The sequence below is a fragment of the Saccopteryx leptura genome, chromosome 3 (genome assembly GCF_036850995.1).
Source record: "Saccopteryx leptura isolate mSacLep1 chromosome 3, mSacLep1_pri_phased_curated, whole genome shotgun sequence".
NCBI classification, from domain to species: domain Eukaryota; kingdom Metazoa; phylum Chordata; class Mammalia; order Chiroptera; family Emballonuridae; genus Saccopteryx; species Saccopteryx leptura.
Window position 1 is genome coordinate 74,459,701 of NC_089505.1, and position 17,195 is coordinate 74,476,895.

Here is a 17,195-nt window from a genome sequence, read left to right on the forward strand (position 1 = left end):
CAGAGATAATCAGGCCCTGCCCTGCCCTAGGGGGCCCCTAGTCTGATAGGAGGGCAGACAGTGAGGAGGAGCAGAAAAGGGTGGGACAGGGGGACAAGGCCAGGGCTGAGTGTTGGGACTCCCCCCAAGGACCCTGTGGAAGGACTAGAAAGGGGGAAAGAGACTGGAGGGTGGCGACCAGGGAGGAATGTGGTGGGAACAGTGTCAGAGATACTGGAACATGTGGGGAGAGGAATACACATTAACAAGACGGGAGAACTTGGTGTAGGGTGATCAATGGAAAGGGGACAGGAAGAAGGGTGTGGTTAGAAGCAAGTTTGGTGGGACGGAGGGCTCTGGTGAAGGAGGGGACAACTGGTTGAAGTAGTGGAGTCTAGGGTCCAAAGACCAAAGAGAAAGAAATGAGGGGTGCCCTGGCCGGCTAGCTCACTTGATTAGAGCAATAGACCAAGGTTGCAGGTTCAAGACAGGGCCCATTCAGTAATCAACCAATGAATGCATAAGTGAAACAACAAACTGATGATGATCCTCTCTAAAACCAATAAATAGAAATTAAAAAAGAAAGAGGTGGGGGATGGGCAGAGGGAAGGAGAAGGAGGGGAGGAAGGATGAGAACACTAGAGAACCAAACTAGGACAGTGCTCATGGTTTGGGGACCCTGAGGGACAAGGTGGGGCAGAGACCTAGAGAAAAAGGAAGGTGATCCAGGGAGGAGAGGAAAAGGGACAGGAGAGACAGACACGAAGCTGCACAAATCAGAAATGAGATGGCTCAGAGACACGAAACACAGACAGAGGTGGAGCCACGGACAAAGGTCCAGCGGTCTGCCTAGAAAGGAAAGCGGAGACTCCAAAGCGAGTGTACTGCAGAGGGACAAGCCATTTCTTTCGCTTGCTTGCTTGTTTTCAGTGTTCAAGAAGTATTCACTGAGCATCAACCCGCTCTAGATTCAGGAGAGGCCCAAGGTATGTGCATTGCTGAAGGTCAGGATCCTGCTCTCCTGGAACTCACAGGAGAGGCAAAGAAGAGAATTTCAGTGACAGGGACCTGCTTTAAAAACCAAGCAGGATGTGGTGACAATGACCGGGCAGGCCCTAGAGAAGACCTCTCTGCAGAAGTAAGTAACCTTTGAACAGAGACTGGTGTAAGAAAAGAGGGTGAGCATTCCGGCCACTGGGGGCAGCACAGAACCCGGAGTCCCAGCTTGGCCAGGACGAGCCGAGGTGGCCGGCAGGTTAAGGAGGGCTGGCAGGCCAAGGTGAAGTCAGAACAGGGGGTTGGGGTGTGTGTGTGTGTGGTGGTGGTGGTGGGGATGTGCACATCACCTTTTAGCCCTGGGGATGAAACTTGGATTTCTAGACTCCATGGAATGAGCACAGGCATACCGTGATTATATTTTCATTAAAAAACAAAATAACTGAACTGTACAGTTGTGCTGAGAATCGATTTAGGAGTGAAAACGGCAACAAGGAGCTAGGGGGCTGTTTGGCTTTGTCCGGTGCAGGCGGATGGTGGCCTGGATCCACGTGGAATCAGTGAAGATGGAGAAAAATGGGATTTTGGAAGCAGAATCTATAGTAATGAACTGGATGCTGCAGGAGAGGGAGTGAGAAACAGAAGGAAGAGGGGAGGGAGGACTGGAACTCTTAATTGGGTGTGCCCCAGGGGGCTACCAGGGAAGGAGACTGGATTTGGGTGGAGGAATCCAGCATCCTCCTTCGGAGATGCCTGTGAGAAACCTAAGTTGGAGTATCAGGTCGCCAGTGGGAAATGTGAGACTGGAATTGGGGAAGAGGTCATGGCTGGAAATACAAATTTTGGAAAAGTCAGCATATAGGAGACTTTTAAAGCCATAGGACTGGGTGAAGTGACCTTCGGAGGTGAGTGTGGACAAAGAAGCAACCCCAGCCGGAGCCTGGGGGTAGGGCACGGGGCAGAAGGGGTTGCAGCAAAGGGGGGAGACCAGGAGGAAATCCACCATGCTGCTGAGAACAGAAAAAATCCCAAAAGCAGCCATTAGGTTTGACCCTAAGAGGTCATTGCAATACAATGGTGGGGACGGAAGCCCTGCTTCAGTGGAAAAAAAAAAAAGAAAGGGAGGCCTGGCTGGGTAGCTTAGTGGGTTAGAGCATTATCCCCATACACCAAGGTTGCAGGTTTGATCCCCAGGCAGGGCACATACAAGAATCAACCAATGAATGCATAAATAAGTGGAACAGCAAATTGATGTTTCTCTCTCTCCCTTCCTCTCTCTCTAAAATTAAAAAAGAAGAAAAATAAACAGGAGGAGTGTAGGAAAAGGAGACCAGGAGGTCCTTTGGGTATGGGAAAGTTCATACCCTTCCTGTGAAAGGAGAGACAGTGAGCCTAGCAGACAGGTGATGGTGGACACACACACACACACACACACAGAGAGAGAGAGAAAATGCACCACTAAATGAGTGAGCTGTTACAGCAGATAAATTGAGAACAATGGGGAGGCCTAGGGCCTGGAGGAGACCTGTATCCGGGGGCAGGTGGACTGTTCCCTGGGCTGTCCTGCCCTGCTCCACACCTGGATTCCCCTCTGGACATCGTCAAGGCCTGGGAAGACCCAGAGATGGAGGAAGAAACAAGTTTCACTCATTCATTTCAGAAATTTCCTGAGGCCTTCTGGGTACCACCAGGCCCTGCATCTCAGAGCTGCGTAGGTCTGGAGACAGGCAGGGCAGTCAGTTGGATAGCAGAGGGACATGTGCTCTGATGGGGCACATCCAGTTTGGGATGGGATGTCTATGTATCATCATTTCAATTCATCCACCCATTCATTATTCACCCATTCAGTCATTTACATCACCTAATGCACATTTTCTAAGGCCTCCTGTGTGGTCCCGCGCTGGGGGGTGCTTAGCACTGGAGCAGGAGGTGAGTCCATGCGTCAGGCTGGAGGGAGAGCCCACAGACGCACACAATCACATCCCAGGGCGGTGTGTGCTCCCACGGAAGCGACACTGTGGCAGCCAGAGCAGGGTGCGCAGGGAAGCCAGGACGCACCAGCGAGCTGGAGCAGTCAACTATGGGCAGAGGTGTTGGTGAGGGTGGATCCCACCTGGGCCGCTGGCACAAGGGCCCAGGGCGGGGGTGACGTGGTGAGGACCAGGCCCTGCTGCTGTTCCACGTGGCTGTCCTGTCCCTGCTCCTGAGGGAGCAGAACTGCATGTAAAGTCCTCTGAGGCGCCCCTTCTAATAAACTGATGAAGACCGCCGCTTTGGTTCCCATGGTCTCAATGACCAGCCTCTCTCTGGGCCTCACCTTTCTACCTCCCGAAGAGCGGACGACTCCAGCACAGGAATCTGTCCTTCCACCTTCAAGATCCAGGAGTCGGGACTCCCAGCCCCTCCTCCCTCAGACCCGGGAGAATGAGCCACCAGTCCCCTCTGACCCAGTACTCGGAGTTGAAGTCCCCGGGTTTCTTCTCCTCTTTCAGGGATCCGAGACTCCGCCCCAGCCCCGCCTCCCTCGGACGCAGCAGTTCCAGGTCCCAGCTGGGCTTGTTCCGGGACCAAATATCCAAGCTTCCTATTCTGCTCTCTCACCCCTCACCTGGGAGATCGGACCCTCGGCTCCCGCGCTTGCCCCTTAAGGAAATAAATGTCCCTTCAAGCTTCAGCCGGGTCAGGACCCGGTCCCCAGCCCCTCCCCCGACCCTTGTCCCCTTAAAATACCCGGGATCCCTATGGCAACAGGCGCCCGGCGACAGGTGCTGGTGTTATTTACGGGTCGATCCCGAAATAGCCTGGAGGGTGGGGGTGGGCGGCCGGGGGGCGAGGCCGCCGCGAGCGCAGTGCTAGTCCGGAGGCCAGGCGGGCGGCGGTGCGGAGCCCACGTTTCGGAGGGTCGCGGAGCTGGGGCCGGCGCGGCGCCCAGGCAGGAGGGCGAGAGGGGTCCCTGCCCGGCAGCCGGGGGTGGGAGGCCTGCGGGAGGCGCCCGGCCTGGAGCTGAGCCTGGCGCGGTCCCGGCCGGGCAGGCCTTGGGAGCCCGGGGGAGGGGGAGCCCAGTGATCCCGAGGGAATACGGAGTCCCTTCCGGGTCCCAGCAGTTTTTTGAACCCCGGCGGGGTGGGGTGTCGCTGTTCCCATACCCTGAGCCGCAGTGCGGAGCAGAGCCCCGCTACCTGAGCCCCAGTGGGGACCCCAGGCCCCCCTCTGCGTCCTGGGGGCGCCCTCAGCCCCCTTCTCTGGAGACCGCTGTGTCCCTGCTCTGAGCCCCAGTAGAGACCTCTGATCTCTTGCCTCTGAATTCCAGCAGGTCCCCAGCCCCCCTTTCCTGAACCCCAGCCAGGAAGCTACTGTTCCCTTCTGTGAACGTTGGGGGTCCTCCTGCCTCTCTGAGACCCAGGAGGAGTTCTGATCTCCCTCCTAAACCCCAGAGACCGAACTCCTCCCTCCCCAGACTCTGAGTCCAGAAGAAGCCAGGAGGTGACACACAGGGAACTCAGCTTCCTTTCCTAGGTACCCTCAACCCTCGAGCCCAGTGGGGACCCGCAGCAGGCCCTCCGAGCCTCGGGCGGCACCCACTTCTCCTGCCTCTGGAGCCCTCAGGCCCCTTCTTGGCACCCAGATTCTAGCTCTGGGCCGGAGGGGAACCTGGTTTACCTCCGGGTTCCACCGTCTTTGCTGAATTTCTGTGGCCAACCCGGACCCTTTTCTGAACGTCAGAGGGTTCCCAGCCCCGGGGGAGGGGCTTCTCGTTCTTTCCTCTTTGTAGACGCAGAAGGCAGTCTCGGTGCCCCATTCGAGGTTCCGGGGAGACTCAGGGATTCCGTTTTGTATAGCCCAGTGGAAATAGCCCTTCGCCCCCTTCAGGACCCCGGGAGCCTCCCCAGCCCGGCTCCGCCCCCGAGCCCCAGCTCAGCCCGGTCTGCACCGGAGCGCCCCCGGCCGCGCGCGCGGATGATGATGTGGTCCAACTTTTTAATGCAAGAGCAGGACCGGAGGCGGGTGGCGGCCGGCCGGCGGGGTCGCGGGCAGCGCCAGCCCGGGCTGTCGCCGGAGCAGGAGGGGAAGGTCAAGTGGCTGCTTCTCCTGACCGCGGTGGGCGCCACGCTGGCCGTGCTGGCCGTGGGCACTGAATTCTGGGTGGAACTCAACACCTTCAAGGCCAACGGCAGCGCCGTCTGCGACGCCGCGCACCTGGGGCTGTGGAAGATGTGCACCAAGCGCCTGTGGCAGGCGGACGTGCCCGCGGGCCGAGAGACGTGCGGCCCCGCCCAGCTGCCCGGAGGTGAGGCCCCGCCCCCCGGGATCCGGCTCCGGACAGTGGGGGGCCCTGGGTGGTAGAGAGCTGTGCCCTGGGGAAAGCCTGAGCCCCAGGGAGGGAACTTGCACTCCAGGAAACCATCTGAACCCGCATCGCCCCGTGCTCCTCAATGGCCTTTGCCCCAGGAGCAAACTTGTGGAAGGTCTGTACCTAAACTAACTGTGCTCCAAGACCAGCCTGTACCCCCACGCCAGCCTGTTCCTGCAGACTAGCATGTCCTCGCAGGCTAGCTTGTTTCCCAGGCCAGCCTGGACCCCTAGACCCGCCTGTGCCCGATTATCCTATGATCTCCAAAGCTGCTGTACCTCCAGTACAGCCTGTGGTCCCAGACATTTCTGTGTCCCCAGACCAGCCGGTATTCCCACAGAGAGCCTAGAGAAACTGTTTCTCCAAGCATGGCTTGGGTCCCACCACCCAGCCTGTGACTTCAGACAGCCTGTGCCCCCAGCAACACCCACAGCCCTGAGACAGCCTGTGCCCTGTCCATGCCCACACTCAGCCTGTGCCCCTAGAGAGAGAGTCTGGGTTCCCGGTGCCAGCTTGCTGTCCCTGACACAGCCTGGATTTCCATCCTGCAGGCCCTGGGAGACAGACCACCTTGACCCCCTGCCCCAAATAGGATCCTCGCCTGATATTACCTACTGATTCTATCACATGGAGCTCTCACCACACACCTCCCAACACCCCAGGGCAGTGCCTCTGCAACTTCCCAGGAAATGTTCTTCACTTCCTGTCCCTCTCACCTCTAGATGCCAGTCTGGACTGCACACTTCGTCCTTCTCATTTTCTCTTACAGACATGCCCACGCCTTCCCTTTCCCACAGAGTGGTTCTTTTCCCTTAACTATGCCAGGGAGCCATCCCCTATTTGTCACTCTTCCTGACAGGGTATGCCGTGTCCTTTGCTTATACCCCGGGGGTACAGTCTGTCCTGTTTGGGAACCAGATCTCATGCCACCTCTATCTGACACCCCTCAGGGCCATGTGCTAATCGCCCACAGGGATCTCCAACACTCTTTACTGTCTGAAGGCTATCCTATCATTTCCACACCCCCTCAAAGTTCGCCTATCCTTCTGGGCTCCAGGTGGGGCTTCCCCCCTCCTTCACTTCTCCAGATGAGGAATTGTATGTACATTCATTGGGTCCCAAGTAGGATGAGTGGAGCCCTTGCTAGTGAAGTGGGATGTCAAGCATCCCTGCTGACTGAACTACCCGTTTACTCAGCGTTCAGATTAAACACTTCACTCTGGCAGACGGGCTACCACTCAGCCCTCAGATCCTCTAGTGGAAAATTCCCAAACTTTTGCAAAACGAGATGCCCCAGTAATGTAATGTAAATATTGGATGCTTATATAGCTTCTGGCTCCGTTCTAGGTACTTCATGTGTATTGTTATTATCCACATAGCAACCCTGTGAGCAGTTATTATTGCTCCCATTTTACAGAAGAGAAAAATGAAGAGAGGTATAAGGGGTTCTGTCAATCCACCCAGGCTTGTCTTATGGGGTTTGAAACCCTTGTCGGCTCTGTTTTTAGTAACTGTGACATACTGCATCTCAGTAGTCCACAAAATATACCAAAGGTCCTTGCTGCACTTGGAGGAGCTGTCCCACCCTACCACACTGCATAGCATAGGGTCCCTCGCATCTCTGGATGACCCCTGATTAGTCAGAAAGAACTTCAAAATCATTACAAGGCTATTACCATCATCCTACACTCATGGCCATTTGGAGGACATCTCACCTCCTTCATTATTTTAGAAATACACACACATCCCACGGCCTATCAGAGGACATTCCAAGGGTGACCCATAAATACTTTTTTTTAAATGGAATGTGCCATTTCCTTTGGGGTCAGAGACAAGATGTCCTAGATTATTAGTAGCCAAAATGGGATGCTATACACCTCACACTGTTCCAGAATGATGCACGACGCCTGCTGGGTGGGACTTTTGTTTCCCCTTGGATGTAGACCACGTTTTCCATTGGTTGCTACAGTAGGGTCTCTTCACTCTGCTACATGCAGCATGAAAACTGTCACTGCTCCTGACGGGACATCTCATACCCTCCTTCATCCCTCAAGCCACGGGCTGAGTGTTCCACCTCAGTTTACTACTTCTCCATCATTTTTCTTTTCTGTACAATGGGGCAATACCAACTATTCATGGGGCTGCTATGTAGATGAGCGCATTAATGCACACGAGGTACCTAGAACAGAGCTGGGTGCTACATCAGCATCTAATATTTATATTACCTCCACATTCTCCTTCAATTTGAGAAGTTCCTTCCCATTTCCCCAGACTTCCTGGCCCCTCGAGTACACGAAGATGAATAAATCCTATTGTTCAGTTTATGTAAAAAAATCATTACCAGCCTTTGCAGGATCCTTCCTGTGCTCTATTTAACATTGTTGTTCTTTCATTTCATTTCTTACTGACTCGTCTCTTTAATGATTTGAATATACATCCCTGGATAAGTCTTTTGACTTGAAAAATACAATGCTATTTTATATCTGTAGGTGTTTTAGTTTACATACATTACATCATGCTATCGATTTTTCATGTTTTTTATTTTTAACTTTTTTTCCTCAATGCTGTTTCTCTCAAACCTCTCCAGATTGCTTTCCCTTAGTCTTCTAACTCCCTGTTGGTGTAAACATATATGTTCCTGCACATGGCTTCTGTCTGTATGTATCCGCAGAAGTGAAATGGCTGATTATAGGGTATAAACATCTTGCATATCTTAAAGGCTATCAGAGTATTTTCCAAAAATGCAGGCACAGGCATACCTTGAAGATATGGGTTCAGTTCCAGACCACTGCGATAAAGCCAGTCACACAAATTTATTGGTTTCCCATACACATAAAAGTTATGTCTATACTATACTGTAATCCATGAAGTGTGTAATAGTGTTATGTCTAAAATAATGTACCAACTTTAATTTAAAAAGACTCTATTGCTGAAAAATGCTAATCATCATCTGAGCCTTCAGTGAGTCATAAGATTTCTGCTGGTGAAGGGTCTCACCTCGATGTTGATGAAAACACAGTATATTTGAAGAGTCATAAAACAAAGTATGCCTGTACCAGCTTACACTCCCAGCTGATCCCTCTTATCCTTCCAGTACTTGATAATATCCTTTTAATATTTTAATAATTGCTCTTAAGTGGCATCTTCCTGCTGACTTGAGTTGCATTTCTGTGATCCCTGGGGAGGTGGAGTGTCGCTTCACATATTTGTGAGTCATCCAGGCTTCCACTTCTGTGACTGACTATTCATACCCTTTGCCTGTTTTCAGTTGGGTTACCTCTCTCTCTCAATCTCTTCTTATGATTTTATTTATTGATTTTACGGGGTGGGGGGAGCAGGAAGTATCAACTCATAGTTGCTTCACTTTAGTTGTTCATTGGTTGCTTGTTGCTTGTCGGTAATGCCTTGACTGGGCAAGCCCAGGGTCTTGAACCGGTGACCTCAGCATTACAGGTCGACAGTTTATCCTCTGTGCCACCGCAGGCCAGGCGGGTTATCTCTCTTTCCTTGCCCATCTGCAGGAGTCCTTTGTGTGTTCTAGATAGGAATCCTTTCTGAGATAAGGATTTCTTCTGTTAGCCTGTTGCCTGGATTTTGATGTCCTTTGTTGAATAAATTGATTATACATTTCTAATCCCATTTGACTCTCAACAAATCTGTATGATGGAGTCAAGAAAGAGGCTATTATCTCGTGTAATAGAGGAAGAGACAGAGGCCCCAGAGAGGTCAATAGCCAACTCAAAGCCACAGATCTAGGCCTCAAAGTTCTGCACCGAAATCCCAGCTGCTGGATAAGCCCTGTGTCAGCAGGTGGCTTTTATGAGCATTGTTTTTCTCTTCTGTCTATCAAGGAGGCTAAGGGACTTCCATGTCAACATCTCCCTTTCTCTCTCTCTCTTTCTCTCCTGCTCCCACAGAAGCTAACTGCACCTATTTTAAATTCTTCACTACGGGGGAGAATGCACGCATCTTCCAGAGGACCACAAAGAAAGGTGAGGACTTTGCACCCACGGTGGGGTGTGTGTGTGTGTGTGGAAATGCTGGCCGTGATAGAGGATGACTTGGTAGCATTCTCCTCTTCTCTTTGGCCTGGAATAGGCTCAGCTCCTATGTCCTCAGCAAGTCCCTCCTTTGGGGGTTGGTGGCAGTAGGGTCATGGTTCTCCAGAGCCCTGTGCCTGACACTCATAGCCCTGCTCTGCTTTGCCACATGCTGTGCAACTTTGGGCAAGTCCTAGCCCCTCTCTGCGGGCGGTACATTCACCTCTCCCAAATGCACATCTATCAATGCTAAGCACGGTGCCAGATGTTTCATTTCTAAGCTCTCCATCCTAGCCACACCACCCACAAGCAGGGGCTTTTTTTTTTTTTTTTCAGGAACAGAGAGAGGGACAGACAGACAGGAACAGAGAGAGAGAGAGATGAGAAACATCAATCATCAGTTTTTCGTTGGGACACCTTAGTTGTTCATTGATTGCTTTCTCATATGTGCCTTGACCGCGGGCCTTCAGCAGACTGAGTAACTCCTTGCTGGAGCCAGCAACCTTGGGTCCAAGCTGGTGAGCTTTTTGCCCAAGCCAGATGAGCCTGTACTCAAGCTGGCGACCTCGAGGTCTCTGTCCTCCGCATCCCAGTCCAACGCTCTATCCACTGCGCTACCGCCTGGTCAGGTGCAGGCAGGGGCTTTATCTTTACCAGGGGTCCCCAAACTACAGCCAGCGGGGCCACAGGCGGCCCCCTGAGGCCATTTAATCCAGTCCCCACTGCACTTCCGGAAGGGGCACCTCTTTCATTGGTGGTCAGTGAGAGGAGCATAGTTCCCATTGAAATACTGGTCAGTTTCTTGATTTCAATTTACTTATTCTTTATTTTAAATATTGTATTTGTTCCTGTTTTGTTTTTTTACTTTAAAAAAAGATATGTGCAGTGTGCATAGGGATTTGTTCATAGTTTTTTTTTTATAGTCTGGCCCTCCAATGGTCTGAGGGACAGTGAACTGGCCCCCTGTGTAAAAAGTTTGGAGACCCCTGATCTTCACCTTCCAGGTGAGAAAATGGAGGTTCAGAAATGGTTACATTTATTTTTCCGAGGAAGTGGAGAGGTAGAGTCAGGATTCGAACCCAAATAATTCTGACTTGAAAGCAGCATTCTCCCAGAGAATCTTCTGTGAAAATGAAAATGTCTGTGCCTGGGCTGACCGGCAGGGAAGAGCCACTGGCCTCACATAGCTGCTAAGTCCTTGGGGTATGTTAGGTGTGACTGAGAAACTGAGTTCAAAATTGTCTTTCATTTCAATCCATTTAAAATGAGAAGACCACATGTGGCTAGTGGCTACCATCCTGGACAATTTAGCACTTACCCTTCCTATAATAACCATAGCCCCTCCATCACCCCAGTCCCAAAATATCCCCACCCATAAGAGAATTGGGATCATTGTCATAAATCCTTTCTGGTTTAGTCAAATGATGCAGGTAAAACATACACTGTGGTGTCTGTCTGGCACACAGTAGGTCCTCAGTAAACACTGGCTCCTTACCTTCTCTACACCTTTCTCTTCTGCCTTGATGTTCAGTGAGTTTGGGCAAATTATGCTGCTCTTCTGAGGTGGTAATCACAGTGCTCGTGCTGCACTGGGCACTTTACACCTGTCCTTGCAACGGTCTGATCCAAGAGGAATTTTGATCCTGATTTTCTAGAGGAAAATACTAAGGCTCAGAGAGGTTCAGTGACTTTACTAGAATCTTCCAGCTAGGAAGTAGCCAGGAAGAATTTGGGCTTGGGTCATTCGACTGTAACGTACCTTTTCCATTGTCACCCACACACCCACTGCCTCAGTTTCCTCACATGTAAACTGATGGTGACCAGATCATATGTAATCATTGGTAGTTCCCATCTCCTAGTTCTGGTTCTGTCCCCTCTTTGCGACCTTAGGCAAAGAGCTGATCCTGTCTGAGTCTTAGTTCCTTCAACAGAATAATTAACTGTTAGACTGGATAATCTTCTACTTGAAAATTCTTCCCTAGTCCTGAACTTCCCACTACCCTGGTTGTAAGTCCCTATAGGGAAGTTGTCCCCACCCCCTCCATCTTGTGTTTTCCACTTTTCCCCCTCCCTCCTCGCAGAGGTGAATCTGGCAGCGGCGGTGATTGCGGTGCTAGGCCTGGCAGTCATGGTCCTGGGGTGCCTCTGCATCATCATGGTGCTCAACAAAGGCGCAGAGTTCTTGCTCAGAGTTGGAGCTGTCTGCCTTGGTCTCTCAGGTGAGGGTTGAGAGACTGGGAACTGAGGACATTGCATGCTGGGAGTTGGGATTCCCAAACCCTGTTGCATGCTGGGAGTTGGGTTCCCCAAACACTGTTGCATGCTGGGAGTTGGGTTCCCCAAACACTGTTGCATGCTAGGAGGTTGCGAGGCCTCCAAACATGGTTGCATGCTGGGAGGCACAAGAGCTGAGTAGGCTCGAACATGAGAGTTCTAAGCCCTTTTGTTGGCTGGATATTGGAGGGCCTCTAAACACACTAGTATTAGATTTCGATCTGGAACTTGCAAGGACTGTTGCATTCTTGGAGTTGAGGGTCCAAAAAAGAGATGCTGCATCTTGTGAAATGTAGTACTCATTAGATCAAATATTTTCTAATGTGTCTAGAAAGGTCATTAGCTATATAAGCATTTGCTTATTAGGGCTGCTATAACAAAGCGCCACAGAATGGATGGCTTAAACCAGTGGTCCCCAACCCCTGGGCCGCAGACTGGTATCGGTCTGTGGGCCATTTGGTACTGGCCCGCAGAGAAAGAATAAAGAACTTACATTATTTCTGTTTTATTTATATTTAAGTCTGAATGATGTTTTGTTTTTGTTTTTTGTTTTTTGTATTTTTCTGAATCTGGAAGCAGGAGAGACAGTCAGACAGACTCCCGCATGTGCCCAGGATCCACCCGGCACGCCCACCAGGGGATGACGCTCTGCCCACCAGGGGGCGATGCTCTGCCCCTCCGGGGCATCACTCTGTTGCGACCAGAGCCACTCTAGCGCCTGGGGCAGAGGCCAAGGAGCCATCCCCAGTGCCCGGGCCATCTTTGCTCCAATGGAGCCTTGGCTGCAGGAGGGGAAGAGAGAGACAGAGAGGAAGGAGAGGGGGGTGTGGAGAAGCAGATGGGCGCTTCTCCTGTGTGCCCTGGCCGGGAATCGAACCCGGGACTTCTGCACGCCAGGCCAACGCTCTACCACTGAGCCAACCGGCCAGGGCCTGATGTTTTATTTTTAAAATATGACCAGATTCCCTCTGTTACATCTGTCTAAGACTCACTCTTGATGCTTGTCTCGGTCACATGATACATTTATCCATCCCACCCTAAAGGCCGATTCGTGAAAATATTTTCTGATATTAAACCGGTCCATGGCCCAAAAAAGGTTGGAGACCACTGGCTTAAACGACAGAAATGTATTTTCTCATAGTTGTGGAGGCTGCAAGTCCACGTTCAAGGTGTCAGCAGGACTGGTTCCTCCTGAGGCCTCTCTCCTTGACTAGTTAGAAGGCCCTTTTGTCCCGATGTCCTCACATGGTCGTCAGCTCTGTGAGTGTCTGTGTCCTAATCTCTTCTTGTAAGGGCAGCAGCCATGTTGGATTAGAGCTCACCCCGTGACCTCATTTTTAATTTATTTAATTTAAAGACTCTATCTCCAAATACAATCGTATTTCAAGACATTGAACCTCAATACATGAACTTTGGGGAGAACGCAAGTTGGTCCACAGCAGTACATTTACCTGAGTATTGTCCATCTCTCCTTCCGGGATGAAGCACTAGAAAGATGGGGCCTGTGTCAATCTCATGTATATATTTTATAATGAGAGCTCAATGAAGAGCTGTTTTTTGTTTGTTTGTCTTTGTGACAAAAACAAAGAGAGGGACAGACAGAGACAGACAGGAAGGGAGAGAGATGAGAAGCATCAATTCTTCATTGTGGCTCCTTAGTTGTTCATTGATTGCTTTCTTATATGTGTCTTGACTGGGGGCTACAGCAGAGAGAGTGACCCCTTGCTCAAGCCAGTGACTTTGGGCTTAAGCCAGTGACCTTTGGGCTCAAGCCAGAGACAATGGGGTCATGTCTATGATCCCACGCTCAAGCAGGCAACCCCACACTCAAGCTGGTGAGCCCGCACTCAAGCTGGTGACCTCTGGGTTTTGAATCTGGGTCCTCTATGTCCCAGTCCGATGCTCTATCCACTGCACCATTTCCTGGTCAGGCAATGAAGAGCTATTGAATGAATGAGAGATGCATGAACTAGCAAAGAAGTGAAGGAGACTGAATAGTGGCTTCTCCTTGTCTAGGTGTCTTTCCAGCTCCAATACCCTACTGCTCAGCTGTGTGGGGCCATAAAGGGCCCAAGAGAGGCCACTGAACCATGATACACAGGCTGCCAGCTGCATTCTCCAGGACCCTGATTAAAAACTGTGAAGGAACCAAAGAGCAAAAAGGAAGGAGGGTCAGGGACTAAGGTTGGAGCCAGCCTCCAGTATCTGAGAGTGGAGGCGGCTAGGATCCATGACCATGAGGACCATCAGATAGATGGTCTTGTGTGATCTGATCCCTGCCCACCTCTGCATTTCCATTGCCCACCACTCCCCTCCTTCCCATTCTCTTCGCTCTGGTCACACTGACCTTATTTCCTTTCCTCAAACACCCTATCCCCTATCCTCCCCCAGGCCTTCACACCAGCCACTCCTTCTGCTTGGAATAGCCATCACTTCATTTTGGGGCGTGGCTGGCTTCTCTCCATCCTTCTCTCAGGTCTCAGCTGAAATGGCTTTTTCTGATGACACTATTTAAAGTCCTTGCTCCACCCCTGGGTTTCACTCCTCTTCCCATCACCCTGTTTTTATCTCTTTCCCAGTGTGCATCAGTCTCTGAAATTATCTTGTCTACTCATGTGTTTACTTTGGAGGCAGCAAACCAGCGGCGGCAGGCCTGCGATGGCCCATAGTGCACTTTGCTGGGTAGACAGTGTGGAAAGGTTTCTCTGAGCCAGTAGTTAAAGCTTGGGTGAACTCCCATACAGGTCATAATCATTTATACATTCTATCTCTTTTTGAAGAATCAGAAGGTCTGGCAAATTCAGACCTCTTTTCTGAAGGGCTATGGTTGGCAGAAATGGGGACTGGGTCACTCTCACTGTCCCTATCACATCTACCTGCTTTAGTTTTTAGACTTTCTCATTGTGTCCTGTGGGCATTGTTTCTTTACTGCCTGTCTCCTACAAGTAGAATATAAGCTCCACGAGGTCAGAGTTTTTTGTCTGTCTTGCTCCTTATTTTTTTCCTCTTTTCTCTTTCTTTCTTTCTTTCTTTTTTAAAAAACATTAACTTGTATTACAACTTGACTTCATTGCCTTTCTTTTTATTTTGTGATCCACCATTATTATTATTATTATTTTTTTACTTTACAGGGGTATGACTGACAAGGAGAAATGGTGTATATGTAAGGGATACAATGTGATGTTTCAATATGCCTGTACATCATGAATTGATCACCACAGCCAAGCTCGTTAATACATGCATCAGCCCTAGCCGGGTATAGCTCAGTTGGTTAAGTGTCATCCTGATACACCAAGGTTGCCGGTTCGATCCCCAGGCAGGGTGCATATAAGAATCAACCAATGAATGCAAACGTAAGTGGGACGACAAGTTGATGTTTCTCTCTCTCTCTCCCCGCCTTCCTCTCTCTCTAAAATCAGCTTTAAAAAATACATCCATCACCTCACATGTTTACCTTTTAATTGACTGTGGTGAGAATATCATGATCTACTTTCTTAGCAAATTCAGGTAGATAACAGAATCATTATCTATGGTCCCCATGGTGCACATTAGATCGCCAGCACTTACTCGTCCTGTGTAACTGAAACTTTGAATAATTTGACCAACAGTTCCCCATCGTCCTCAGCCTCAGCCCTTGGCAACCACCATTCCACTCAGTGGTTCTTCAAATTGACTCTTTCAGATTCCACAGTCATTCTACGAAAGCCTTGATGGGGTCTTAATTTGATGTTCATGATTCTGGATTCTGGGATTTGCTTTTTTTTTCTTTATGAAAGCAGCAAAATACACATAACATAAATTTACCATTAAAAATTACTGATTTTTAGAGAGAGATACATCAATTTGTTGTTTCACCTATTTATGCATTCATTGGTCGATTCTTGTATGTGCCCTGATTGGGGATCGAACTTGCAACCTTGGTGTATTGGGACAATGTTCTAACCAATTGAGCCACCTGGCCAGGGCCATTTTTACCATTTTTTAGCGTCCAGTTCTGTGTCATTAAGTACGTTCACCCTGTCGTGCAGTTACCGCCACCATCCAGCCCCAGAACTTTTTAATCTTCCGCAGCTGAAACTGTATCTCCATTAAACATCAACATTCCCACTCCCCAGCCCCAGGAACTCACTATTTTACTTTCTGTCTCTTAACAAGTATTGTTTCCTCTTTCTCTCCAGCTTCCAAAATGGCATCTGCTTTTAATAGGTGTTTAGTAACTAGTTGTTGAGTGAATGAATGAGAGGGTGCTTGGGGGTTCCCCCAGGTTTCTTATTTGAGAAGCATGTGATGGGGTGCATTGGAGAAGAAGATATTGAGACACAAGTAAGGGGTCCCCAAGGGCCTGAGCACCATGTCTCTCCTCTCCGTATAGGCCTGCTGCTCCTGGTCAGCCTGGAGGTGTTCCGGCATTCCGTGCGAGCCCTGATGCAGAGAGTCAGCCCCGAGCCTCCCCCGGCCCCTGCCCTGGCCTATGAGTACGCCTGGTCTCTGGGCTGCGCTGTGGGGGCCAGCCTGGTCCTGCTGCTGGGGGGCATCTGTTTTCTCCTGCTCACCCTGCCACCCTGGCCCTGGGGCTCACTCTGTCCCAAGCAGGGACATAGAGCCACCTAGAGCCACCATTGTGTTTTCTCTAAAGTCTTTCTTAATCTTTCTTCTTTACCACTCTCCCCTCAAAAGCTTTCACCCCATGTCCTAGAGAAACTGTTCTCTTTGCTCTGGGGCCCATGTTGTTTGCACAGACCTGTCTCTCGTGTCCTCATCTTGTCCCTCTGTAAATATGTTCTCCTTGGTGGCTGAATTTGGGTTGCTTGAGGGGTGGGGTGGGGAGAGGCTTTTTGCAAACGAGGGTCCCCTGGGGAGGTTAGTGGGGACCTGATGGGGTAACTAGGGATGGGGGCATGAGTTCAGGGGCTGTTGGGAGGGGGTTGGACCTATTCATTTCTCACACCTGGATGCCTTCACTTGTGGGAGAGTCTTCTTCCGATTAACCCCAAATCTGGGGAAATAGGGAAGTGGGAGGGGAGAAAGGGTTTGACCTCACCATGGTCTGATTAGGTATTAAAGGTTTGGAAATTTAACAGCTTTGATTTGGAGTCCATTTGCGATGTGATTGTGCATTCTAGGGTAAAGAAAAGTGACCCCTCTATTCCCCAGAAACCCAGTACATTCTATTTATGAGCCCTGAGGCCACATGTCAGTGAACCCATAGAGAGTGATGGAACATTCTAGAACTTAGAACACAAACATTGTTATGGGTTGAATGTGTTCCTTCTATTTTTTTCTTTTTCTTTTTTTTTTTTTTTACAGAGACAGAGAGAGAGTCAGAGAGAGGAATAGACAGGGACAGACAGACAGGAACGGATAGATGAGAAGCATCAATCATTAGTTTTTTGTTGCATGTTGCGACACCTTAGTTGTTCATTGATTGCTTTCTCATATGTGCCTTGACCGTGGGCCTTCAGCAGACCAAGTAACCCCTTGCTCGAGCCAGCAACCTTGGGTCCAAGCTTGTGAGCTTTTCTCAAACCAGATGAACCCGTGTTTAAGCTGGTGAC

The 17,195-nt window shown here is 50.2% G+C and overlaps 1 protein-coding gene across 1 annotated transcript; it reads left to right on the plus strand.

Moving 5' to 3' along the window:
- Positions 1-3,806: 3,806 nt before the first annotated feature.
- CACNG6 (calcium voltage-gated channel auxiliary subunit gamma 6) lies at positions 3,807-16,725 on the plus strand. Its single transcript, XM_066374186.1, has 4 exons — positions 3,807-5,263; positions 9,244-9,318; positions 11,448-11,585; positions 16,013-16,725. Exons 1-4 carry the CDS (start codon positions 4,933-4,935, stop codon positions 16,249-16,251), a joined length of 783 nt encoding a protein of 260 aa, XP_066230283.1. The 5' UTR covers positions 3,807-4,932; the 3' UTR covers positions 16,252-16,725.
- Positions 16,726-17,195: the final 470 nt, after the last annotated feature.